At 38.6% G+C, this 26936-nt stretch overlaps 1 protein-coding gene across 4 annotated transcripts in view; it reads left to right on the forward strand.

Moving 5' to 3' along the window:
* LOC119785944 overlaps positions 1-26936 on the forward strand; it is an 83575-nt gene that overhangs the window by 24594 nt on the left and 32045 nt on the right. For 3 of the 4 annotated variants that reach the window (XM_038288916.1, XM_038288919.1, XM_038288918.1), the window contains exons 2-25: positions 5680-5748; positions 6189-6213; positions 6325-6342; positions 6605-6667; positions 9856-9992; positions 10066-10182; positions 11787-11844; positions 11929-11976; positions 12781-12849; positions 13017-13156; positions 14111-14239; positions 14320-14377; positions 19146-19214; positions 19356-19423; positions 21674-21742; positions 21824-21848; positions 21929-21958; positions 22315-22380; positions 22474-22613; positions 22996-23115; positions 23229-23286; positions 23425-23469; positions 23570-23626; positions 24969-25114. In XM_038288916.1, the coding sequence (XP_038144844.1) occupies positions 5680-5748; positions 6189-6213; positions 6325-6342; positions 6605-6667; positions 9856-9992; positions 10066-10182; positions 11787-11844; positions 11929-11976; positions 12781-12849; positions 13017-13156; positions 14111-14239; positions 14320-14377; positions 19146-19214; positions 19356-19423; positions 21674-21742; positions 21824-21848; positions 21929-21958; positions 22315-22380; positions 22474-22613; positions 22996-23115; positions 23229-23286; positions 23425-23469; positions 23570-23626; positions 24969-25114 (1824 nt within the window). The remainder of the gene's footprint in view (positions 1-5679; positions 5749-6188; positions 6214-6324; positions 6343-6604; positions 6668-9855; positions 9993-10065; positions 10183-11786; positions 11845-11928; positions 11977-12780; positions 12850-13016; positions 13157-14110; positions 14240-14319; positions 14378-19145; positions 19215-19355; positions 19424-21673; positions 21743-21823; positions 21849-21928; positions 21959-22314; positions 22381-22473; positions 22614-22995; positions 23116-23228; positions 23287-23424; positions 23470-23569; positions 23627-24968; positions 25115-26936) is intronic. The other variant, XM_038288920.1, reaches the window with a different exon arrangement.

Genomic DNA, 26936 nt, shown 5'->3' on the forward strand with positions numbered 1-26936 from the left:
TGTCAACAAGAAGGTTTGCTTTGTTTGTCAGTGTAGTGTCCAGAGGCTTGGCGCTACCAGGTGACAGGCCAGGACACCAGGAGAGGTGGAGGAGGCCATAGGAGGGGAAACAACCTAGCAGCAGGGCCGTTTCTTCGCCTTTGTGCAAGGAGGAATAGGAGGTGCGCTGCCAGGGCCCTACAGAATGAACTCCAGCAGGCCACAAATGTGCATGTGTCTGCACTTACAGCTGAAAACCAACTCCATTAAGATTGTATGAGAGCCCGACATTCACAGATGTGGTTATGCTCACAGCCCAACACGGTGCAGGATGTTTGGCTATACCAAAAATACCAGGAGTTGCAGATTTACTACTGATGCCCTGTGCTCTTCACAGTTGAAAGCTGGTTCAAACTGAACACATGCAACAGATGTAAAAGAGTGGAGATACAGTGGAGAGCGATCTGCTGCCTGCAACATCCTTCAGCATGATCAGTTTAGCAATGGATCAGTAATGGAGTAGGGTGGCATATCTTTGAAAGGCTAGACTTCACTCCTACAGATTAGCATTTCAAATTGTTCAAATGGCTAAATACTGCTTAAAATTATAACACACTGGCTATTAGGAGGTGTTTTCTATCCGATTCATTTTTAAGATCCATTCACAAAAACAACTTTAAAATATAAAGTCAGATTTACAAGCAACTGAAAGGGTTTGGACCTGGTAAAACAAGCTGCCCATTACAAGAACCTCTAGTGTTGTGGTCATGAACAGAATTACTATAAACAATTTGTGAATGTATAAAAACAGGAACATTACTGCTCATGACTGACTTAAATAGGATAAGTGTATTAAAAAGCAACTTGTTCTCAACCGTAAGCCAGGAAAGGCAGGAATGCATCTGGTTGACATTAGATCTAATGTGGCAGCCCAGTACCAACCGTGCTGCCTTGTTCTGAACAACCTGTAGCTTTTTGAGTTCACCCCTGGCAGCAGATGTCCACACTGTAGAGCAATAGTCAAGATGACACAACACTAGACTCTGAACTATTTGACATAAAAGGGGACGGGCCATAAAAGAGCAACATTTCCTTGCGGAACTAATTGCTCTTCCCATTTTCACAATAATATTATTAATGTGGTGAGACCAAGACAGAGAACAGTCTACCATCACACCAAGGAGTTTGGCACTTTCAACTTGTTGAACCGTCAAGTCACAAAACTTTAAGTCAAGCTTTGGGCTTGCGGACAGCTTATGCCTTGAACCAATTACCATGCACTTAGTCTTAGAGATGTTGAGGGCCAGTTTGTTACTCACCACCCAATCATATTAAACATTCAGTTCTCGGCTCAAAAACCTGATTTAATTCACCGCATGAAGGTGCAGTATAATACAAAGTGGTATCATCTGCGTACAGGACAGTTTTGGCACTTTTTGTAGCCCAAGCTAGATCATTAGTAAAGATTGAAAAAAGTAAAGGACCTAAACAGCTGCCCTGTGGAACTCCACACTCCAAACTTCTTCTACTGAAGAGGCTGCCATTTAGATAAACCTTCTGTGATCTAAAAGACAGGTAGCTTTCAATCCACTTTAATGCCAAAGAATTAAAACCATAAAATTTAAGTTTCTCAGTTAATAAAGTATGGTCCAGAATGTCAAAAGCAGCACTAAAATCCAGGTACACAACACCTACCAACATAGATTTATCCATCGCTTTAAGCCAGTCATCAGTCATATGAATCATTGCAGTAGAGGTTGAGTGGCCAGCTCTATATGCATGTTGAGAGTCTGTAAAAAGTTTGTTTTTTTACAAAATAATCCTGAAATTGTGCATGTACCAATCTTTCCATAATTTTACTTAAAACAGGTAAAATACTTATTGGTCTAGAGTTCCCCTCATTAAAAGCAGATTTAGTACCTTTAGGTAAAGGAATAACTTTAGCCTCCTTCCAGATCCTTGGACATAGGCCCACATCCAAGCAACGATTAGAAATATGACAGATGGGAGCTGCTATGACACCAGCAGTCATTCTCAGGAATTTACTATCCAGGTTATCTAATCCAGCTAGTTTACTGTCAGGAAGAGAACGGAGCAAATGTTCCACTCTATGGACTTCAACTTGTTTAAATACAAATTCACAACTTTTACCTTTCATTATAATGTTCTTAATACATTCATATGATCTAATGTTGTGTGAAGTGTTCATAGTCTGCCTTAATTGAGATACTTTCTCAATGTAAAAGTCATTAAAATGATTAGCAATATCACCTGGCTTTGTGAGAACAAATCCATTTGATTCAACAAAGGGTGTGCACACAGTTGTGTTCCGACCCATGATTTCATTTAAAACATTCCATATTCCTCTACTATCGTGCCTCACCTCATATAACCTTCGTTTAAAGTAGTCCCTTCATTAAATCGCTTATAGGACCGTGTTAAAATTATTTTAGCTTTAGGTTTTGGAATCTTTGTTTTTCTACTAATAGCAATTATATTATGGTCACTAAAACCTACAGGCACAGAGATTGCCTTAGAGCACTGGAGAGCAGCATTTGTGTAGATGTGGTCAATGCATGTCCCAGAAATAGTTCCATCACTACCAATATTTATTCTTGTGGGGACTTCAACAATTTGAGACTGTAGAGAATTAGTGTGCACCTATGATTAAAGTTATATGATTAAAGTTGTATACATGTCATCTTTTACATTGAATAAAGGGCTTGGTTTAAAGTTCTAACCATATTGTGCCTTAGCATGGAAAGGTCTGAGCTGCGAGACCAGCAGTACAGCTTTACAGATAAGGCTGATTAACTGAGTAGAAAGAGTTTTAAGTGCACCTTTGCAGGAGTAGACTGTTAATGAATAATCCTAAAGCGCAGCTTTTGCAAGGGTAGGTTTCCAAGGAAAGATAGAATTCTGAGCACAGCAGACGGTTGGGATCAATAATGTTCTGAGTACAGCAACAGAAGGGCAGATGGCCAAGGTCATTTAGGCCTCAGAAGCGGCAGAAAAGTCAGGATAAGGCCGGTTGGTGAAGCATTGGTGCAGATGTACACAGCTTAGTTAAACAAAATGTGATAACGGGAGCTGTTGGTTTTAACACACACACACCCTGAGCAGTACTAATGTGAGGGTTTACTGAAGCTTTAAGCACCCTAGTTCAATGTGAAATGTTGCAAGCATGGATCACTGAATAGTACTATGTGAAATGTTACAATCATAATTACTGGATGAAAACCTTGTTTTAAAATAATAAAAACTAAACTGAAAACTGGGTTTTGAAATAATAATAGCTGGAAAATAATGGTTGTTGATTTAATAGCGACATATGTTATTATGACTTATAAGAAAAGTAATCAAGACATGTAATGAAGTGTTTGTTGATTAAATATATAAAAAAATGTGTTTTGAAAAGGGCTTTCCACCGGTAAAATAAAATTAATTAGACTTAACCGAAGAAAATGCATGTAAAATGATGAAAAAGAAAGGAGGAGCTTGGGGGAGGAGCCCCATAGCCTGAAATGTATAAAAGGGAAGCTGTTTCATTGTATTGTCAGTTGTTTTCCGGAGAACAGCTCAGTGTTGATGCTGTGTTTTGCAATAAAACTCTGGACTTGGAAATCCGTGACCTCTGCCTGTTTTTTACATTTTTGGTTGAAGACTCTTTCTACCTTTTGAGAACTTTGAATTTTTATAAAACTTAGTTTCAATTTTTAAGTCGTTAAGAAAGAAAATACACGACAAGACAGACTACATGCACTCAATATAGAGAGTAACGTTTTCCTGTTAGGACAAGAATGCACCAACCAGTCAACATTTACATCACCCAGCAGATAAATCTCTCTATTTTTATCCGATATCTTATCAAACATTTCACACAACCCAGTCATATATACAGCATCTGCATTAGGGGGTCTATAGAAGCAAAAAAAACTAAAAGTGGTTTTAAATAAGGCACGTATATTTGTACACAGCATGCTTCGATGTCCTCCCTCATCAAATCAAAGCGTATATTCGCAGGTAAATTATTTTGTACATAAATAGCCACTCCACTCCCAAATCTATTTCTGTCTTTCCTAAAAACAGAAAAACCATCAATGGCTATGCTTGAGTCAGAGAAGGAATCATCAAGATGGGTCTCAGAAACAGCAATGATGTTAATACAATTATCTCTGACAATTTGCTCCACGTCCAGGTACTTGTAACGTAAACTACATACATTCACGTGAGCCAACACAAGTCCCTTATGCAAGTTCAACTTAATGCAAAGCATATCCTTACTGGGCACAGTCATGAGCTATCAAAAAGAACATTAAATCCAACTATAAAACTAAAAACAGCATGACATCAAACTACAGACTCATACAAATTTTTCTAAAGGGGACTAAACTAGATTTAAGGAGCAATGCTGAAGCTTTTAAAACACCCAAACAGGATTATGGTACCAGTAATTACACAAATTAGAGTCTTTTAAAAATGAGTTCTGTGTTGTCCTTGCCATGAGGTTGCTAGTCCTCATCAACTAGACAGCTAGATAATGATGCTCCAATAAACACTGCTGTCATCTGTCTTTCCTTGCTGATTTATTGAAGAATGGTCTCTAACCATTGCCTTCTCTTTGAACATCGTAAAGCTGGAACAGACAAACATGATATGAGCTAACTTCCATTGCAAGTAGGGCTTGGCGATATGACCTCAGATCAATATCATGATAAATTGGGCAGTACATCGCTCGAGAACGATAAATGCATGATGAATGCTCCTCTATCAGAAATAAAAGCGTATGCAGGAAATGCAACTGTTCTATTAATAATTTATTTATTTATTTAATAAATCACATTACATATTACTATGAGTCTTGCAACCATTCTGGTTTAAACATTCAACAATGTTTCATTGAATAGGAGAAAAATGTAACCTCTCTTGCAAACATTTTTAGCAGGAACTAATCCCACATCTTAGTGATCCCATTTACGTCTCTTAATGTTTTACAAATTAAGATTTTTACACATCTAAACTCAACATCATGGCTGTGCTTTAGGTGGTGGAGGTTAGATGTGTTACTTTGGGTAGTCCTGACAGTTTTCACACAAACTTTGCATTTCGTGTTCTTTTACCCTACATCTTTTGCATAATGTTACCACCGAACTGAGTGTGCAGTGAGAACAATGTGCATTGTTGCACACCCTCACTCAAAACCTGTCTGCCGCACGCTCAATTCTGACAAAGCAGAAACTTCTTCTCTGCACACTCAGCTTCATCTCTGCTCTCGCTTGGCTCCACAGGATTAACTGATGTAATTTCGTTTTCAGCTGTGTTAGATGCTTCCTCTGTCTTGTTTACGCTTCTGACTGGATTGGAGGAATCGCATGATTATACAGCTGCTGCCATTTCTTAAAGGGGAAGGAAATACCAGCCACCCTCAAACATAGAAAAATGGCAGAATTAAGTTTATTTCTTTTACCGACATGGGAAAATTGTCGGTGGTTATCGTGGTGAATGACAGAAACGGTAAAAATCTTGTTTATTGCCAAGCACTATTACTTGTTGGTCTGCAAGATTTGACCACCCAGATCATTTGAACTTAAATATAGAGTTTCTTAGTTCTTTAGTTTTTACTTTAATCTTTTTTGGCGTCAAATGCAATATATTTTTTTGGTTTGAACACTTGACATTTCCCCCTCTTTTCCTTTTTAGGTCTGCAGCTGCAGATTTGGGAATGTGTCCTTTTTTAAGAAGCATGTTTGTTCAAAATATCATCAACAGGTGAGAGTTCCAGATGTTTTTTTTTTTAAACTGTCTTTAGTTGACAAGAAAAATGCATAAGGGTTGTTCGAAGGTGTCACCCCTGTAAGGCAGACAGAGAAAACAATTGAATGCTTTATGATGTTAACTACTAACTGCTCTAATGCTATGTTCTAATACTATGACACTGATTTGCCAGAGCAACTTAAAAAGTTGGGTAAGGCTAGAGTATCTACAAAAGAAAAGTAGTAAACCTTCACTTTCATGGATCATCATTAAGTAAGATCCTCATTTATCCAGTAAAAAGGTTTCAGGTTCCAGGTTTGAAGACGTTTCGCTTGCCACCCAGGAAGCTTGAGCTAAAAACAGCAAGCAAATTTGGTTACCAAATTAGGACCATGCAAGAAGCTTTTTACTCTTGGCAAAAACATTTTTTAATCATCTATTACATTTTTTTTAAGGTGTCTAGACAGATTTTCCCAAAAGGTAAATTCACTTCAATTAGCATCTTTATTTCTGTCTTAAAAAAATCTATTTATGTATCCTTTTAAAATACTTTGTTAATTAATTTTCTTTTCTAAAATTTTCTTCCATTAGAAAATTTGCTGTACGAAGGTGAGAATCTTTTCAGTACTTTTTTAGTTTTGTGGTAATGAATCAAGTTTTAAAAGGTTGTCTCATAAAAACATACTTGTCTGATCTTTCATATTTTAAAAATGATGGATTCTAACACCGCATAGTTCGGCAACTTCTGATTATCTGTGCTTTCAAATAAAAAAAAAAGAGAGGGATGCAGATGGAGATCATTTTTACCGAATATTTTTAAGATACATTTTTTAATTCCTGAGAAATTAATTCTTTTTTTTCCCATTAAAAGGCCTTATTCCCATTATTTCTTTTATGGATCCGCATCGCAAAGGCTTTAGTGAACCCTTCGTTGGTGAGTATGTTATTTTTTTCTTGCTGTATATATTGCACCAAGCAACCTATACACTGCATAGGTTGCTTAGTTTTTCTGTGCAATAACCTTTTGCTTTATATTTGATACCCATTGCAATAGCTAAAAAAAAAAAAAAAAAAAAAAATATATATATATATATATATATATATATATATATATCTCCTGTGCAATAACCAATGTAAGATCAATAAAGTAAACCAGTCAATCAAATAGACCTCTGCAGCATTATAGCCTTTAAAATAACTGCCACAATATCCTATTCTATTACAATAAGAACTAAAAAGCTTGGATTAAAAACATAATAATGAGCAAGAATAATAATTTTGCTGCTAAATGATGTAATAATTATGAGGATGTTCCCTATTCTATTATATATATATATTTATATATATATATTAATATAAGCCTGAAAGACAAACAGTTTAAATAAAAAACTTAAGATGTCTTTGCAGTTCCTAATTCTGCAACATATTTAACCCCATTGCAATTCTGTTTTATACAAAATAACATTAGTTTAAAATTAGAACATTTTCCACACATTTGCTAACAAACTGGTTATGGTTGGCACACCTTTTTAATCTTATGTACCAAAAAATAAATAAATAAATGAGAAATGAAAATAAAAAATAATATGTTTATAAAATACGAAGTTTAGGGGAACGCTGACCCTTGCAGTTCATAGGTCAGTATTGGTAGCCCTTCCTATGACTCTGTAGCCTTGAAGTAGCGCTCATCCGTTAAAAAGAATTGGTGACCCCTGCTATAGAATATTATTGAATATTATTGAAAATGTGTATCACTTGATACTGTCGTGGATGTCCTCCAAACGACGTAGTGATTTATGCTAAGTTTTTCAAAAATTCTAAGCTCTTGGAAAAGCAGTTGAAAAATCTCCAACAGTAGTCAAAAAGAAGCAGAGGCAGCTGATTCTCTGTCCAGTATGGTTTATTGCAACAATAAAAGTCCACCACACATGAAATGTTCACCGGTCAACATCTGACAAAGAAAGAAAATGGTCTGCTTATATACACTCCCAGGGTCTTAGGGGCTCCTCCCCGAAGCCCCTCCTATTTTTACGTAATTTCAGGTACTTTTTCCACGGATATCTCTGTTATCTATTTACCTACCGGTGGAAATTTCCCCAGGGTGCGTATTTTATTTTTTTTAAATGGCTGCACTTTATTTGCCTTACTCTATTACCCTTCATTACCGGTTCCATTTGGTACCATGGTGACGCACGTCTTGATTACATTAACTCCTTGGTGATACATGTCTGGTTTGCATTAACTCCATTAAAGCTGAAGTCTGTAAGTTTTTAAAAATCACTTTTTTGTCATATTGGCTAAAACTGTCCATATGCCCGGACAACAGTACATGTGATATGTAACCTGTGAAAAAAACTGCTTCAATTGGTCCCGCCTACTGCCTGTATTGCAATCTGGAAAGAATATTTCGGGACGAGACAAAACAACCAATCACAGCCAGAGGAGCGTCTGGAGTGTCAATCACAGCTCACACACGCTGAATCCCGCCCCCTCCCTCTCACCGCTGAACCTGCCGCTGCCGCAGTCAGGAGGACTCGCGTGGAAGTCATGGCGGAGCGACAGCCACCAGCGAAAGAGAAACTGCCCTTACTGCCCCTGCCGACAACTGCTTACACAGCAAAGACTTCAAAAAAAGAAGATGTCAATGGAAGAGCTGCCGCGTACGCTGCTTGGACGCTTCTGGTCGCATGCGGTAGCTGCGCAGATGCTGTGAGAGGGGTGGAGCTTGGAGGTGGGGCATAAGTGAAGCAGAGAGGGTGGGGAAGTGGCGTGAAACCTGTTTTTCTTCAAATTTTCAGTCGAAGTCTGCTCTCTTCTCAATGTAACAGACTGCAGCTTTAACTTCTACATGTCTCGTTTGACCTTTGGTTTTTCCACTGCCACACACTCATTTCCCTAGATACATGTTAAAACACACCATTTAACCATTGTGACAAGAATATATTCATTGTGAGATATCAATCCACTACAATACAGTCCTCAATAATTGTTTGACACTGTTTCCTTACCCTGCAGACACTAAGGGCTGGACTGGTTTTATCCGGTCAGATGTAACAGAGCCATTGAACTTTTGCAGAAGAAACAGCTTTTTCTTGGAAGTCAATCCCCTAATAACAGAACCCAGATGTTCAGTACGTGCATATTGAAACATAGCAACCAGACCTTAATAAACTCCTGATATCAAAATATTTATAAAGTTTTGACCATCAGCAGACACTGTAGTTCCTTTAAACCTTAGTATACAGTGCTTAAAGCTCTCTGCAGGTTTCAGTATTTGCTCTTTATCCAAACGTACATTTTTCGTAAGTCATCAAACAGATTTATAGCCTGGCCAACCAGAGCATTATTCAGTCTGGACAGACCAATCACAGAGAAGGAGGCAGGATTATGATGCACATTTAACATCAGATGCGAAGGTGCTGACAATGAAAAATTGTTTTAGAACAAATTTTTACTGAAGATCACAAAAAATAATACAAGAAGAACTCCACAGTTCTGAATGCAAAATTTGCAAAATTGGTCCTTTGTAAAAATAAGTAAACATTTGATTTGTTCAAGCTTCAGCTATTTTTAATGTCACTATGCCGTACTTTCAAATTTACAATTCCCCTTCAGCTGCCATGACCCCCCACGTCAAGACTTTTAAATAAATGGAGCAACTGGTCCCCACTCTGTAGAATTTTCTAGCTATGAGGTTTTATATATACATTCATAGCAAAGTGTTATATATTTTGTTTTATTTCATAAATTTTTTATTTCATAAATGCTTAAAACCACATGAGTAAGTGTTAACCATATCCAAAGCTTCTTGAAGAAAGAAGAGGACAAGTTATTCACTTTTAATTCTCCTCTTGCCATGTTCAATGTCAGGGATTGTTAAACAATGGAATTTTATAACTGATTAATCAAATAGTGGTCTGATGTCGCCGCATGCAATCTTGTGATAACTTGACAGCTCACACCGTCTGCTTCCTGACTTTAGACCTCACATATTCTCCATCAAATACAAAACAAAGTTAAATAAAAGCATAGAGGCCTTGACGGGTAATTGTTTTCATCCTTTGTAATTTTGTTTGGAAACCTTGTTACGTATTAATATGTCCAATTTGTGCTTTCTTCCAGGTGTGTCTATGATCAGCCTCTGCTTCAGTCCAGGTCCTCCTTCAGGTTTTTACCTCTGTCATGTCTGTGAGACCAAATGCTCTTTAAAGAACATCTTTGGGCACGTCCATTCAGAAGAGCATTGCTTCAACTACTTTGTAAGTGTTTGACATCTTCAGTTATTAATCAGATATTTTGGACTAAGATCCTTAATCATATCCATGTTTTAAGGTCTACACAAATCCAGATGATGTGAGTTTCTCCTGGAGACCAGGCATGGACATAAGGAGCGTTCTGCGGTCTAAGCTCAAAAGTGAAGTTAAAAAAACTGAGCTTAATTATCTGCAGGTTTGTACAATGATGCTGATCATATGTCAGATTAAGAAATTGTGCTGTTGGTTGGTTTAATTGAACCATCGGAGTGGCTTTAATCAGCATTAAATCAATTCTGCAAGTGAAGTTGGTCATGTCTTTAACATAGATGAAGCACTTCGAACTCATCTGTTTATCTGCTTGACAAACATCCTTACAAACTTGCCAAAATCCTTTAAATGTGGATTTTATTTATTTAGTTTCTATTTCAAACAGTATGTTGAGTCTGGCTGTCCTACATTGGTGGAACACATTACAGGGAAGTCGAATGTGAGATCTTTCTTTTTAAAATATCCTCTTAAAGGTATAGCAGAGGATGTTCTTTTTCCGAGTGGAGCATCAAAATAAGTGGTTCTCCTAATTGTTAATCAATCCGGTGATATGTTTCTGCACATTCGCACTTTCAGGTGTATATTTGTGATGACCTACGGTTTCAGCCAGGCACTCCTTTCTAACTGCTGTTCTTTAAAAATGGCCGAGGGTCATAAGAGAGAGTGTCTACGAAGAAGGGAAAGGCCTCAGAAGAGAGAAACAAGAGCAGAGTTTTTTTTAGGAGATTCTCTCACTCGTTGGCGTACACTGAAAGCACAGCAGGTTCAGGGTTGTGCATATGCATTTTTTTTTTAAGTGGAAAGGGCGGGTATTTTCAAAGATTCGCAAAAATCCTCCACTATACCTTTAAGGCATATAAAAAGAACAGCTAATCATGGTTCTTTGAAAATTCCTCAATTAGCTTTAATCCTCCCAGACTGCTACTGTGTCCTGATTGAGGAAATAGGAAAGTGTAACTCACCCCATTTGACATTATTGGTATGTAGAAGGTTGCAATTACCCATTTCGATCACCACAATCTGCACTCTGGGTCTCAAGGGGACGGATCACATGCAAAGGTGAATTTCTCCAGAGTGAGATTAATTAAAAGTTAAATTATTAAACACACAATGAACTTGGGCTAAACAAACATTAGCATTAGTTTAGCAGCTAAAATGATTCTGCAGAGATCAGTACTTTTTACCTGTAGAACATGGAGGCCATCTGGGTAACAGTACGCAACATTTACTAATTTTTAATAACCGAGGCTAACTAATACAAGGGCTAAAAACAGTAGAATTTTCGTTAAGGATAAAAATCAAGACATTGCAAAGGATTAGCTTCCTCAACCCACCGGAAGGGGAAATTTAATCAATTGACAAGCCGAATTCCAAAATGCTGTCCAAAATTCACAATACAGAGCTTATCTTGCAAAGCTTCGTCCCCCCAAAAGACACCGCACCCATCTCAGTTGCAATTATACCCATTGTAACTTGGTGTGAGTGTGTTGCCTCATGGACTGTGCAGAACCTAATTGGAGTGACAATTAGGTCTGTTTTGGCCCTGGCTTTCTCTAATCGCATGTGTGTGCACGATAGCCTGATGCACACGTGGAATTATTTTTGTGGAAATCTGTGTTGCGTTCCAAGTTTGTCAAAGTTGTTCTTTTAAAAAAGTGAACAAGACAAAACCAGCAATTTGGCAGATTTTGGGGTTGATGAAAGAGAAGGAAATGGATTTGTCGGACTTAACCAGTTTTCTCTTCGTAGGCACTGCATTTACCCTTACAGCTACTTAAAAATCTGATGGATTCAACTTACACAGAAGGTAATTTGTTCTCTGAATGTTGACCAAAAAGTATTTTTCTCTGAACATGTTCTTTAATAACATTAATCTTGCTATTATCCCTAGTGATGCAAGCTTTAGCTGAAAAGGACAAGCTTGTTGAGCAGTTTGAAGGTATGTGTGCTATTTCTAAATGGTTAAACAGATTTATCCACTAATGCTGCACCATGTTAAACATCAGCTGGGAAGTTTTCCTTAATATAGGGATGTCTTGGCATTATATTAAGAGCACGAACAGAACATCACAGGGTTTATAGTTTTGTTTGATAAATTACACAAATGACTTTACCTCTAACTATGGTTGCTGTGCTAAACTTCAACTTGAGGTTTTTATTTTTTCATCTTTCACATGTTTTTTTTTCTGGTTTTATGAGATATCCATATTAGAACAATGGATTTCACCTTTAGGGAATCCTCAATTCAGCTTAAAATGGAGTTTTGTATACCATCTCTCTGTATTCAGTGGTTACAAAGTTTTCCAGCATTTTCTATTAGAAAAGTGATTTCAAAAGTAGCTTTACAAAAAAATCTACCTTGCTTTTCACTCTAATTCCCATGATTATTCATAACAGCTTTGAATTCAGCAGCTGTCAAGGTAATCATCCATCTAGTGGATATTACGGATTTCAGCTGTAAATCATAACACCCCTACATAACCTAAAAACTTTTTTATTACCTTTTTGCGTTCCGTCTTTATATTCTTACATTTATAAACTACTGTGATATGATGTCTGTTTGTGATATTTCAATAGGTATGGTACTTTTTAAGGTGTTTACACTTCATTCTTGGACTAAAACAGATTACCTTACCTGTACATTTTGATAAAGCAAGATCCTATTTAAGTGAAAGTCATATGACTGATGTGGAGTTTTTCCTTTTCTAGTCTTGCTCTTAATCGCTTTCTTTTCCTCTTCCAGCTATACAAAAGAACAGGACAGATCTTCAAGATTACCACAGCAGCAGTAACAGGAAGCATCCACTTCTTGGTTTGTTAAAAATGTTTCATTTTACAAGTTGAAAACATCCAAACCAATGATAAAGATCATTTTTAGACAGAGAACGCTTATAAAAAAATAAAAATGCTTGATTTTTGGCCATTCGTTGTGTTTAGTTAGGCTAAAATTCCAGCTTTTTTTTCTCTTTTATCTTCCAGGACTGCAGCACATTGTTGAATGTGTTTGTGCCAAGCCAGGAGAGAAGAGATATTACCTCTGCACTTTGTGCTGCCTTGTCTTTGCCAACCACATGATCATCAAACATGTGCTCAGCCTTGACCACATTCACTGTTACTTTGTAAGTAGACCTGACATTAAAACGAGCAGTTATTTTAAACAAATTACACAGCCCCGTTTAAATAGGCGTTACATCTGGCTTAAAAGTGATACAAGAAGAGTTTAGTCTTTTGCCAGTTTATTTTTTTTTCTGTTTTGTCACTTGGTTACACATTTATAAAAGCAAATGATAGTAAATAAATATATTTTATTAATCTATTGTTATTATTAGGGTAAACGTAAAGCTATCTAAACACATGAGAAAACAGATTGCCACACCTTTCTAAGCTGAACTTTCTTCTCAATTCAGCCTTTTTGATTTCTAATCTTTAATATTAAGCTTAAGTATCTGGAACATGAGTGCAAATTTGATATCACAAACATGCAAATAAGAGATGGTATGAAAAAAAAGTAAAAAAAACTTAAATCCTTTTAAGCTAAATTTCACTCAGGGCACCTGCCCAGGTGAATCAAGAATTCTCTTACTTGGTGCCTATGTGACAACACGGAATAAATAAAAAGCTCTTCACATCCGATAATGGTAAATTAAGAACACTTGGTATCAAAGCTTAAAGAAAGGAAAAGAAAAAGAAAAACAGTAAATGACATTCTCCACAGTTAGAGCTATAAACTAGTTTGATGTATCCTGGTTTTGCTCTGAGAATAATTTCTCCTTAGCATGCAGCTCATATACCATGGTCTAGCTTTGCTCCTGAACCAGCCTCAGTGCTGAAGGTCAAGCGTTCTGGTTTTCTATTTTTTCCATATCTGGAATAACTTGTTTTTTTCTGTAATGCCTGTAGTCGATTGTCGTTTATTTAAATTTTTTTATCAGTAAATACAAGATTCACAAGGGATGATTTTAGGGAAATTGGTAGGGTAATGCGAACAGATTATAGTAGTTTTTAGCAGCGACTAATCAGATTTAGTTTATCACTATAAAAGAGAATTATCCCCACTTTTTCTCTCTATGCAGAAAGCAGTACATCCCTCGACACTGTTGTCAAAAGAGGCCTACAGGGATTACAGCTCCTTCGCCCATATCATACATGATTTGTCAGAGCAGGCTGAAGAAATTCAGGCTGCTGAAAAAGTTTCTATGAAGGTAAGTGTTTCTCAAAAAGATGTATGTTGCTAAACTATGATTGCATTTGTTTTGATATAAAGCTATTTTATTTTTCACAGCAAGTCCTCCTGGAGCCCAGTGACTTCAAGGCAGTGAATTTCAAGTCCTATGCAGAAGGTTGGTGTTTGATTTTTATCCTTTTAGGTCTCTGAGCTTAGAGGTCCAAGACTTTGGAGACAAGAGATCTTGGTGCTGAAATTACAGCATTTTACTTCACCCACCAGGGGAATGACCTTGAATTTTTTATTTTTTTTTATAATTTTGATAAGACTCCCTCCTTCCCTCAAACAAATAAGGATCTGAAGACTTCTGTCAGCCTAAATGCAGTGCAAAAACATAAAAAAAATTACAATACAAAAAAAAAAAAAAATCTGAAAGTAAAAGAACATTTCAAATGCAATACAGAAAGGTTTTCTGGTTAGAAAAGAAAAACAAAAAAAAAACGGGTCCAATAAAGCAGACATGGTCGTCTGCTGTATTTTGAAGCTGTTTGTGGAGGGTTAGATTTAAGTAAAGCAGACAAAATAATTGTGGCATAAAAAAGGATAAACGCTAAATATGCACTTTAGGTCAAATAACTCAGTGATGGATCTGTGAGGCCATATTTTTCCTCAGCCCATTTGTGAGATAAAATGTTTTGAGTGTGCCTTTTCTCTGCTTAAATAGTTGTGATTGTTTAGAAGCGATGTTCCAGTCTCTGCTGGAATGTAGGGAGTTGAAGCAGGGGTGATAAAAAGTTTCGTATGCACTTTCCTCTCTACTCTAAACAAGGGTGAAATATAAACATGTCCTTATTGTGTTCAAGGTTCTCACATCCTTCTTCGTGTCAGTGTAGAAGACAGTTGATGTCATGAACGGAAAACAGTTCTGAAATGTTTATCTGGCTAAATTTATGTCCTTGATTAATTGAAGTTGTTTTCCTTCTTTTGTTCAAGTGTGTGAGAAAGCTCTTATGTGCAGGGGGTGGGTTTAGTTTCATGGGGGAGTGTGCTGGGATTCTGAAAAGTATAAATGTGTTTAGGATGGTTAAGTCAGAGCTGTTCTACTCTCCGTCCCATCTAAGAACGTTAAATAAATTTGAATATTATTTCTGTCACGGTTTTAAGGGTGATTGACCCAAATGCAGAAACTGTCGGAGAACAAGGAGCCGGTAAAGATGTTTATTAGACTACAAACAGGCAGGAAAGGCTCACTACACAACCTGCAGGCAGGGAATAGAAAGTCCAAGTGAGGAGCACGCCTGGTATGGATTATCTGTCTGCGACTCACTGCCTTCCGATGGGAGGAGATGGCTGAGTGACAGGTGGGTCAGCGGATGGAACACGGGCGGGAGCCCAAGCAGCGCCGCAGCAGTTTCCAGGAGAAGCTGAAGAAACCAGCGTGAACCCAGGAAGGAGGTTCTCTATGGGAGAATTATCCTGCCATAATGCAAGAGCACATAATTTCAATTTGAGAAAAGAATTTAATCTTCTTGCACTCAAAACTTATAATGCTCACACTCAAAGCATGCGCTCTCTCTCAAATATTTTCTCTTCTCTCTCAAATCTTTGTTTCTTCTCTCAGATTTAATGCTTCTTGCACAGATATTTTCTCCTCTCACTTGCCTTCTTCTCTTCGCGCACAAACCACGCTCTGCTCGAGTCTCAGTTACGCTCGCAAACCCGTAGGCTCTGCTTGCGGATTTTTTTTGCGCTCTCAGATTGGATCGGATCGTCGCCTAGCAACCTTTCCAGCTAATAGAACGACAGCCTCGGAAAGGGTGTGCTAACTCTACTGAGTGTGCCTGTGATAAACCTTACCGACAATAAAATGGCTTTTTAATTTAAAAGCTATCCATTTTCAGACGTGACGTGATGTGAACAGAAACCTCCCGCCTCAGAGTTGCTCGTCAGAAAAAAAAAAAAAAAAAAAAAGTTTGCTAGTCAGGACAGATGCTAATTCTGCCTCCAGCAGAAATTAAGTGACTTTTCATTGGTGATTCTTGAATCGCCCTTTATTATTTCCTTTTTTTATTTTCCTGATTGTTGTTGTTTTTCAGCTTCTTATTTTAATAGCTTTTAAATTAAAAAGCCATTTTATTGTCGCTAGGCGACGATCCGATCCAATCTGAGAGAGAGCAAAACAAATCCGCAAGCAGAGCCTACGGGTTTGCGAGCGTAACTGAGACTCGAGCAGAGCGCGGTTTGTGCGCGAATAGAAGGAGGCAAGTGAGAGGAGAAAATATCTGTGCAAGAAGCATTAAATCTGAGAGAAGAAACAAAGATTTGAGAGAGAAGAGAAAATATTTGAGAGAGAGCGCATGTTTTGAGTGTGAGCATTATAAGTTTTGAGTGCAAGAAGATGAAATTCTTTTCTCAAATTGAAATGATGTGCTCTTGCATTATGGCAGGATAATTCTCCCATAGTTCTCTTGTCCGGCTCAGTAGCACCAAGGGGGCGGGAGACAAGTTAGAACCAGGAATCCAGAACATCAGACAAACAGGAACGAAGATCTGTCGACGGTACAGAGGCCTCGGTGTACCACGACGGTTTAACACTCTGGCGTCCTTCAGCTGACTGAACACTCCTCTTAAGCTCAGCAGAGCAGCCTCAATGAGCTGCAGGTGCAGGACCACGCCCACCAGTCAACAACAACCACCTGTGGAAGAGAGTGAGCAGAGCACAGGATCCTGACAATGTGTTGCAAGAAATGCTTCCAACTCAGTTTCCTAACTTCACAGATCCATCCTTCTTAAGTTAAATAAGAGTTTCTGAGAAGGGCAGTCAGTATGGACCCTCAATATGCATCAAGTGCTTTATAGTGACCCGAAAAGTAATTTAATAAATCTCCTGTTAGCTAATTCTTTGGTCAAAACTGGAACGATGTTGCTTTAGAGTTCAAACCCACATTAAAGCTTACTAAAAAATCTCTAACTAAAAATACTACATTAGATCCCTGGTCTCATAAATGATCTAAACCAGGGGTGCCCAACATTTTTTAAACCAAGATCTACTTTTGAAGTTGATGGCATGCCGAGATCTACCAAGCCAGACACAAGGGATGGCAGTATTTGTTTTTTATTTGCACAGGTGGAGAATAAACAGTAAGTCCAACAAACTGGGAAATGATCAATTGTGTCAAAAAACAGAACTTAACAATCTCATAAGAACTTCACACCATATCACTCACTCACTCACTCACTCACTCACTCACTCACTCACTCACTCACTCACTCACTCACTCACTTTCCCTTTTTATATAAACTCAACTAGCATGTCTCCCTCCCAAAGCCCCCAGTCAGCATTCAGGCCTTCTCTCACACTCTACAGCATTACCATACAAGGTGATGCTGCCGTGGAAAATACCCTCCCAACGACTTAAAATTGGTGCTAAGTCTTATAAAAATTCTAAGTTCTTAAAAAACAGTTGAGAAGTCTTCAAACAATGATCAAAAATCAGGCAGAGGCAGCTGGGTCCAGGTCCTGAGTGGTTTATTGCAAAATACAGGTCAAACCACCCGAGATGCGTACCGGTCCACATCTGACTTACATGCAGGAACAGTCCCACTTACATACACTCAAGGAGCATTATTTTTAAAGCCTTTCTTTTGATCTATCAAAGCCTTTTCTTTACACTTTCATGGTGACATTTATTGCAGTTAAATCAAAACTCAATATGTCAAAACAACGCTTTCATCCATTGTGACTTATGATTATAACATTTCATTAAAAGGGTCAGCATAACCTCGAAGCTCAAAAAATCAGTAACACATCGCTTTTGCATTGCTCAGTACCGCACAGTATCGCTTTGAATATGACAGCTCATATATCACAATTAGTGCAGCTGGCCTGTGCAACCTTGATATGTCCAAATAATTCATTTTTAATGAGTGTGACTTCATCATTAAAAGGCCTTATCTCTGTAGCTCTGCAGTACCAACACCTTGGATTCAATCCAATATTTCTGTCCCCTTTCTAATACCTGCACCTTACTTGGATCCCAAAACTTCAAAGGGCCAGCTGCAGAGAGCCTTACACACACTGCTCTCTTTCTCTCTCTTTGGCCTTAATAGCGTAAATGTATTTATTGTGAAACAACTCTATATGCATTGTAAAACATTTAATTCCATTTTATTCTAATCATTGGTGCAGATTAATTCACTACAATGCTGGAGTCAATCTGGCCACCATATATCAGCATGAGAATATCCCTTTTGGCTAACTCACAAAGAAGAGCGAACAGATGTAAAATTTAACAGATGTAACAGTTATTAAAAACATAAAATTAAAATAAATTAATTGTTAGGGTTGTTAAGTTTCCCCAACTTTAACCTATAAAAAATGAAATAAAGACAGTGCAAGATTTTTCCTGACAGTGCTTTGCAAAGGGGAGATAGGCAGGGTTGAAGAATCAATCCGCATCTCCGCTTGGCTCGACACTTGCCGGGCTTTTTATTGAGCAGTCAACACATTACAACAGCAGGCGTTAGTTTCGATTACGCAATCTCTTAGACATAGCATGAACTTTTAAGATAGGGAACTTGTCTGGTTTCAGTATACGCTTTATAAAAGGTGTCGGGGTTATGAACTTTTACTTGTGTTTCTCAAATGAAAAACAAGATATCATTCTTGCAAAACATTTGACCGTCTTATGACCTTCATACACTATTTCCAGTGATGAGATTAACATATAAAAAAACAAATGATTGAGAGCAATATAAAACATATAAATGAATAAAATGATAAAAACAACAGAAATCATAATAACTCCAACATTAATCTTCAACAAAACCAATGTAGAAGAGAAAACGGTCACTGCAATTGGGGACAAAGATGGTCCGAATTAAACTTTGGATTCCACTCTCACCTGATAATATTTTAACTTTTTTTTTTTATGTCTATTTAGCTTTGAAGAGCATGGAAAACATCACGAAAAGCAGCTTAACGGTTAGCATTAAGCCAGGGATCAAGCTTGGTATGTATAACATCAGCCTTGTGTGGTTCTGTCACACACTTCTCTGTTGATTATATAAAAAGAATGAGTCTTTTTTAAATGTCTTAACTTATTAGTGTTTGAAATTATTATTTTTTTTGTGTATTTTCCCCCCTTTTTTAGAGCATCAACCGAAGAAGCAGGACACTGCTCCATCAACTCAGAGGGTCAGATGCTCACTAAGCTGCCAGGTGATCAATCATGATACCTTTGCCTTTAAATATATGAAGTCATTTTTCCATTGCAAATTTCAGCTCCGCACAGCTTTCCTCCGCTCCGTCTCTCCACTCTGCAAAGAACCAGTTGCATTTCACTTGACCCTTTAACAGAGCTATGGCTGTTTCGTTCGAAATTAACTAAATTAACACTGCTTTTAATAAATATTGTATTAAGTAAATATTCAAATAAAAGATAATGTATACTTTAGATGACTTCTCCATAACCAAAACCACTGTCCCTAACGATAGGCCAATGAAACAATTGTGCTCTTTTCAGCACACAAGCTGACATTTACTCAGTGAGTGCTAGATATTTTTTCCCACAGAGCAGTGTTAATTTTGACAGCAAATTCTGATTTAGTCTTAGTCTTTTGAATAACACACCATTTAGTTTTAGTCATATTTTAGTCATCTGAAATCTTTTAATCTTAGTCTAGTTTTTGTCGACTAAATGTCAAATGAGTTTTAGTCTTAGTCTAGTCTTTTAGTTTTAGTTTAGTCTCAGTCTAGATTTGAATTAGACTTGAATTTCCCCTTGGGGATCAATAAAGTATCTATCTAGATTTAGACACAGATTGAACAGTTACAGATACAAAACATGTATTTTATTTTGAATTTCAAAAAGATTAACTGTGGCTTTGCTCCCTGAAAGTTTAGCGCAAACACGGCGGTTAATCAAATAAAAAATAACCTTGTATGCTTAGCGTGTAAGCTTACCTTCGCATGTATCTCTGGATGAGTCGTCTGCAAATGCCGTTTCAAGTTGGTGGTGTTTTTTCTGGATATTTTGGCTCCACACGGTTTGCAGGCTGTCTTGTTGTCCTTAGTGTCATATGTGAAGTGTGCCCAGGTATCAACTCTTCTTTTTCGCCCTAGCTGTTGTAACATGTCTATTATTCAATTGATTTTTGAAAGGCTACTACTGCTACGAAAATGCTGCTTCTATGCTTCAACCATACGCGCTCTCTTCTTCTTGTCTTTCTTCGCACAGCTTTATGGCGCATTACCGCCACCTGGATTTCTTTCTATGGCGGTTGGCAACTAACTTTTGATTGGATTTCTTCCCAACTTGTCCCATAAAAAAAGTAATTCTGATAGGATCACCATTCGTCCCTCCCTAACCTCTTGCTCACACTCTCTGGTGCGGTTACCATGCCGACGGAGACCGCAACTCCCGCACACCCCCTCTCACACCGCCCTTTTGACTACGGTGCGGTGCGGCTCCGGCAACAGGTCCGGAGATTTAACTCGCGAGAACAGAAGTTCACTTGAGTTCATGTAACTTCACACGATAACATGGCCCAAATAAGGATATTTGCGAGAGCTTGTTGCGGAGGGCTCCGGCACGCCGCAAGGATAGCTTTCTTGCTGAATTTTCTGCAGCGCCGGAGTGTCTCGGTAACCGCAGCGGGACAGCTCAGCAGCCGGTGAGAGAGGTTTACGTCTTTTTAATGACTTGGAATCACTGCGGCGTCGCACCCACCGCACCGCAATGGTAAGACCGGAGTCGGTGTGAGCCGGGGGTAATAGTTTAGTCTTGTTTTTATTCGTTGACTAAAGTGTCAGTTATTTTCGTAATAGTCTTAGTCATCATATCTCACTTTTTATTTAGTTTTTATTTAGTTTAAGTCAGTGAAAAAGGTTCGTTGACGAGTATTTTTCATCATAGTCTTCATCAACAAAATTAACACTGCCACAGAGGGTTGTCAACCTAGTGGTTTTTAACAGTTATGCCATTGTACTAGAGCAATTATCCTGTTAGGGTGACGATCCCTTGTGCGGGTTAGGGAAAGGTGAAGAGAACAGCAGCTATTGAAATGTATTTTTATTCTTTTCTTTAGATGATGATTAGTAAATACTGCAATTATATGTTGGGTTGACCTCCGTTCATTGGGATTCTTAACCTCACTGTAATGGTCATGAGTTGTTCTTGCACGTTATCAGGGAAAGCATTCCCGTTTATCTTCATGTGGCCGGTCGGAGAACAAGATTCTCTAAATGTCACTTTTTGATGTTATTGGCTCTATTCGTACCAGCTTCTAAGCATGATTTTAAATAAATCCAGTCAAGTACAGGAGGAAAAAAACAAAAACTGTAACAGGACTGCTCACAAAATGTCTTGAGTGGAGTGGAACTGGGCTGAATAGTTTGTGGCAAAGAAGCTTTTGTAAACAAAAACTAATATTTTTCCTATTTTCTTGTGCTTTCTTTTCTTTTAAAAAGAACTGCAGTTACAAATGCACCAATTTCCACAAGTTTTTTAACCACCTATCCTGGGAAGAACATGCGATGGTAAATCATTATTTTTACCCCAAATTCTAAAAAAATATAAGTTGTTATATTGGACCCCCTAAAAATTTGAATCATCCACAGAATATGGAGGAACCTATTGTTGCAGGTAAATGTCACTTTCATCAAATCGAAATACTTGTTCTGTGTGTTTATATAATTTAAATATAGATATTTTTTCCTTTACAGCTGGGAGAAATGATGACTATGAGCAATCAGGTAGTTTTAATCTTTCTCCTCTGTTTATTTCTACACTTGGTAGTAGTTAGTGACTTTGTTGTTATATTGGCTATAGTTGGGGTTTGATGTAGATTGATGTAGTCTTTATTAGTTAAACAAAGATCAGTTGGAAGTTGAATGCATAATGTCATCAATAATGCAGATATTGTGATAATGCAAGCAATTTTTTGAAGCTGTAAACCAATAGTTACAAGAATTTGTCCATCAGCAATGTCTGCCTGCAACTTCAATCAAAATCTTTACTAAATCTAAATCTTAACTAAAGCAAAGATTCAGCTTTACATTCTCTCACTTTAAAAATCTGCTGTCTTTAAAAAATGTTTATGTCTTGATAGGACAATTTTTTCTGGGCATTTTTCCATATGCCTTGAGCTGTCTGAAGGCAAATCGGCCTATTGTCGGTAAGGGAGCTCTATATTTACGTACTGTGATATACCGGAAACGTAGAAAAGTTTTAATATTTTATTTTTGTGTTTTTTTCTGTTTGTTTGTAGGAACATCACTGGTTGTGACGTGCATTGCGTCACAAACAAAGGCAAAACCATTTTATCTATGCTTTGCTTGTCTGATGTCCTTTCCTCAGTCTGAACTTGGGGATCATTTTGACTCCAAAAAGCACATCATAAACACTCAGGTAAGATCTAATAGAACAAGTTGTTTATTTATTTATTCTTAATTTCTCTTAGTAGCTGAAGCGACTTTTACTACATGAAGTACTCATTTTCCTGGTAACTTTCATTTGTAGCAGTCATATTTATCTTAACCCTATTTGGGCACTTAATTTATTTTAATCCTTTAAGATCATAGATATATTTTTAATGATTCAAGACTGCATCCATTACATAATCTATACATGACTCTTATTAAGGCCTCCTAACCTGTGTGAATACTTTCTTCTTTGATTATGAGTTTAATGTTTATGGTAAAGCATGAAAAGATTTAAACTTACTTTGAGAAAACATTTGAACTCTGTTATAACATGTATTAAAATGACCGGCTTGTTGTTTTCTTCTTAGCTGTGTCAGAATCCCTGGAAGCTGCCTTTTGCGTGGGAGGCTAACCTGGATTACACAGCGCTGAAGGCAACCACATGGAAGGAGGAGGTGGAACAGAGCAGAGATACGATCACTCTGAAGGTAAACCACTGATTTCTCAGCAGATGTGAATATCTACAGCTTCCAATGAACGTGATAATGTGCTTTTCCTTTAAGTGCTTTTACTTTAACATACAGTTTTGTGGTTCTTTTAGGTTTTTGACGTTCCGCACTCCATATTCTTTTCTGTTGACCATTCCAATTTCTTGGAAGGTAAAAATTAACCTCAGTTCAAATGTGGAACAGTTTTGATTAAAGCAAGCATATTTTCATTGTTTTTGCATGTAGTAAAGGTCATTCTCAAGGGAATCGCCTAATACTTACAACGCTTCGTTCTTGTTTTGTTTACAGTATGGGAAAGACTTGAACCGCACCGATCCGTCATCATTCAAAATGGTTTGTAAATAATATTAATAATGAAGTATTCAAAGTCATCAAATTGTTTTCACATGTGTCCTCATCTAATGTATTTCTTTGTTCTTAAAATCCTTCTCAGTTCCCCAAGCTGAAACGTACAGCCAACTTCCACAGCACGAAAGATTTCCTCTGCTTGGTGAGTGGCCTGCTCGGAGTACTGGAAAGTATTGGTTTGAAAAAACAAACAGATAAATCTGGAGAACCTTGAGCAAAAGTTCCTATATACTGGGTTTTATCAAATTACAGCACCCTCAACAGTTATTGCACTTCCTGTTAAGACTAAACTATTCATTATTATCGAAAAACGATCTTCCAATGACCATTTTTGTTTTGCACTTCATACAGTTTACGCTCTGAAGGTTTTAATCTGCCTCGTCAGCCTAGTTGAGATAATATGAAGTGACTCTACTTTATTGGCACCACGGTTTGTGTACATTAGCTAGTAACTTTATGCTTTTGATATAGATTTAATAACAAAACTTTACTTTTGTATTTGCATAAAAACACCATGCAGTTACACCATGACAGTATCCAGAAGCACAAAAAAAAAATGTTTGAACATAATAAAACAGAGCCTCTTGAAGTTATATGAACGCTTCTCATGCTTTCTCAACCGCTGCAGGTCCTGCTTTGGACCATTACACATCAACGTAACTGACCGACTCATTTTGAGTCACTGTCAAACGGTCAAAACAACACAAAATATCTTTTTTTCTTCTTCTTTTTACTGCGGGAAAGATTAGCAAACAGTGATATACAGGTGGTAGTGAGTATACCCACTTCTTTATATTTTAATTGAACTCTGAAGCAAAGAACAAAAAAATTCACCAAATTAGAAAAATTGGTTGAAAGATAAACTTTGATTCTTGTCCTGCTTTGTTTGTCACAGTTTTAGTTTGTGAAGGCTTTGATATACGGCAGTGTACTCCCTTAGGCAGCTGTCAGTTTGCACGTTAACGGATGCGTGTCATGAGCAAATCGACTTATACAATCGACTATGTCAAATGAGATATCTTTCTCGTTGCCCCATGAGAGGCTTTGATGAAATAGCTACGAAAATGTAAGCAATGGATTTTTTTTTTTTAAAGATAAGAAATTGTTTGTTAAATGCTCTCCTTACATTAAGTTTAAAAGGAATTTTCTTTTATTTTTGTGAAGCTTTAACTGCTGCACTGAAAGGTGAATTTGCATCTCATTTATCTCTTTTGAACGTGTAGTATGCGTGTGAGATCATTTCTCATCCCTGCTGTCACACAAAGTTTCTGTTCTATTGGATTAAATTGAACAAATAAGGCAATAAAAGTGAAGTGCGCGTTTGGGGCCCTGCTCTCTTTTAATTTGGTTTCTTTTATAAACCATACAAAACCATTCAAGGCTACATCATTTGAAATCCATAAGGTGACTTTGGAGGTAGATGCACTTAATAATCCCAGTGATGCATAGTGTTGATTAGGACTGTAATTGTTGTGTTTTTGCAGGCAAACAGCACCTCGTGACACACAACCTGGTTGTGAGTGAAAACAAGCAGGTGATGGGAAGTTTGTGTTTGCTCTGTGAAAGGAGGCTCACAGGCAATGAAATGGATGCTCATATCTTCAGTCGGGAACATGTATCAAAATTTCTGGTCAGTTTCCTTTTATTTTATTTTACCTGTTTGGCATTGGATCAACTGGAAAGTTTAAAAACAAAAAAAAACTGTCCTGATCATAGAATAAATATTGTATTACATTAATATTGCAGGACAATGAAAAACGTTTGGTTTTCTAACATAACCCCAGTTCTTAGAATAATATGAGCGAGGTGTCTCGCTATGGGATGCAGCCTCCTGCAGCCCTGATAGAAGCATCTATCTCAATCTGCCAATCCTGATTGGCCGGTGGAAGTGCCCGTCATACGCCACGCCCCGTAGCTCCGACTACTAAAGCGTGTGCGGATCACGGCACTCCAATTCAACAAGCAAACCTCTTCTCGCCGCCCTGCAAGAAGGGTCGTCTGGCGAGACACCTCGCTCATATTATTCTAAGAACTGGGGTTATGTTAGATAACCAAACGTTCTTTTTCATAATATTCACTCGGTGTCTCGCTATGGGATATGGTAGCTCCCGTATTGTCAGACAGCTTATCGAACAAGAACCGGCCGATGGGGAAGGTCCACAAGGTCAGTTATGACTCTAGGACCGCACTGGCCACGCACGGTCCAGACACGTCAAGCATGTAGAATCGGACAAAAGTCAGAGGCGAAGACCAATTCGCCGCTGAACAAATGTCCTGAACGGACACTCCCCGAAATAAAGCCCAGGACGCAGCCATCCCGCGGGTAGAGTGTGCACGCAGACCCGCCGGGGGCTGCAGACCCCTGCTTCCATACGCCAAAGCTATAGCCTCCACCACCCAGTGGGCGAGGCGTTGCTTTGTGATCGGCTGCCCCTTACGGGGCTCCGCCCAGGAGACAAAGAGCTGATCACTCATCCTGAAGCTCTGCGTCCTGTCCATATAAGAGCGCACGGCTCGAACAGGGCACAGCGTGTGCGCTCGCCGTTCACCTGGGGGGGCGGCGAACGCCGCTAGCTCGATCGGTGAACAAGAACCAACCACTTTAGGAACAAAGGCCGGGTTGGGCTTCAGAACCATACGCGTGTATTCCGGGTCGAACCGGGTACATGCGGGGCTCACAGAGAGCGCATGAATGTCGCTGACTCGTTTCGCAGAGGCCAGGGCCAGTAACAGCACTGTCTTGAGAGACAGATGTTTAAGACTGGACCCCAACAACGGTTCAAATGGGGGTCCCTTAAGCCCCTCCAGAACCACCGACAAATCCCACGGAGGCAGCAAAGGTCTGGAGACGGGGAGGAGCCTGCGGGCGCCCTTCATAAACCGACAAACCAAAGGGTGTTGGCTCGCCGTTTTGTCTCCAAATCCTATATGGCGTGCTGCTATAGCTGCCAGATAAACCTTAACCGTGGAAAAAGCTTTTCCTTTATCAATCAGTTCCTGTAAAAACGACAGAATCGCTGGTACAGAACACTGAAAAGGAACGTAGTCCCGTTCAAGACACCACCGCTCAAACAGTCCCCACTTGGAGCCATATAGGTTCCTAGTGGAGGGAGCCCTGGCGTTTTGGATAGTATTAATTACACTCTGAGGGAGCCCGGCAGTGGTTAAATTAAGCCACTCACGGGCCAGGCCCACAGCTGCAGTCGCTCCGGGTGTGGGTGGTACACTGTCCCCGCACCCTGCGAGAGCAGGTCCCTGCGCAGCGGCAGCTCCCAAGGCTGGGCGCACAGCATCTGGAATATCTCCGCCAGCCAGTGTTGCGCTGGCCAGTGCGGAGCTATTAGGATCAGTCTGTGGTTGAATGCCCTCACTCTGGCGAGAGTGGGGGGTATCAGGGCCAGCGGTGGAAACGCGTATAGCAGCTCGTGCGGCCAGGCGTGCGCTAATGCGTC

This window comes from Cyprinodon tularosa, unplaced genomic scaffold, assembly GCF_016077235.1.
Source record: "Cyprinodon tularosa strain WSP-4 unplaced genomic scaffold, ASM1607723v1 ctg26, whole genome shotgun sequence".
Lineage (NCBI taxonomy): Eukaryota > Metazoa > Chordata > Actinopteri > Cyprinodontiformes > Cyprinodontidae > Cyprinodon > Cyprinodon tularosa.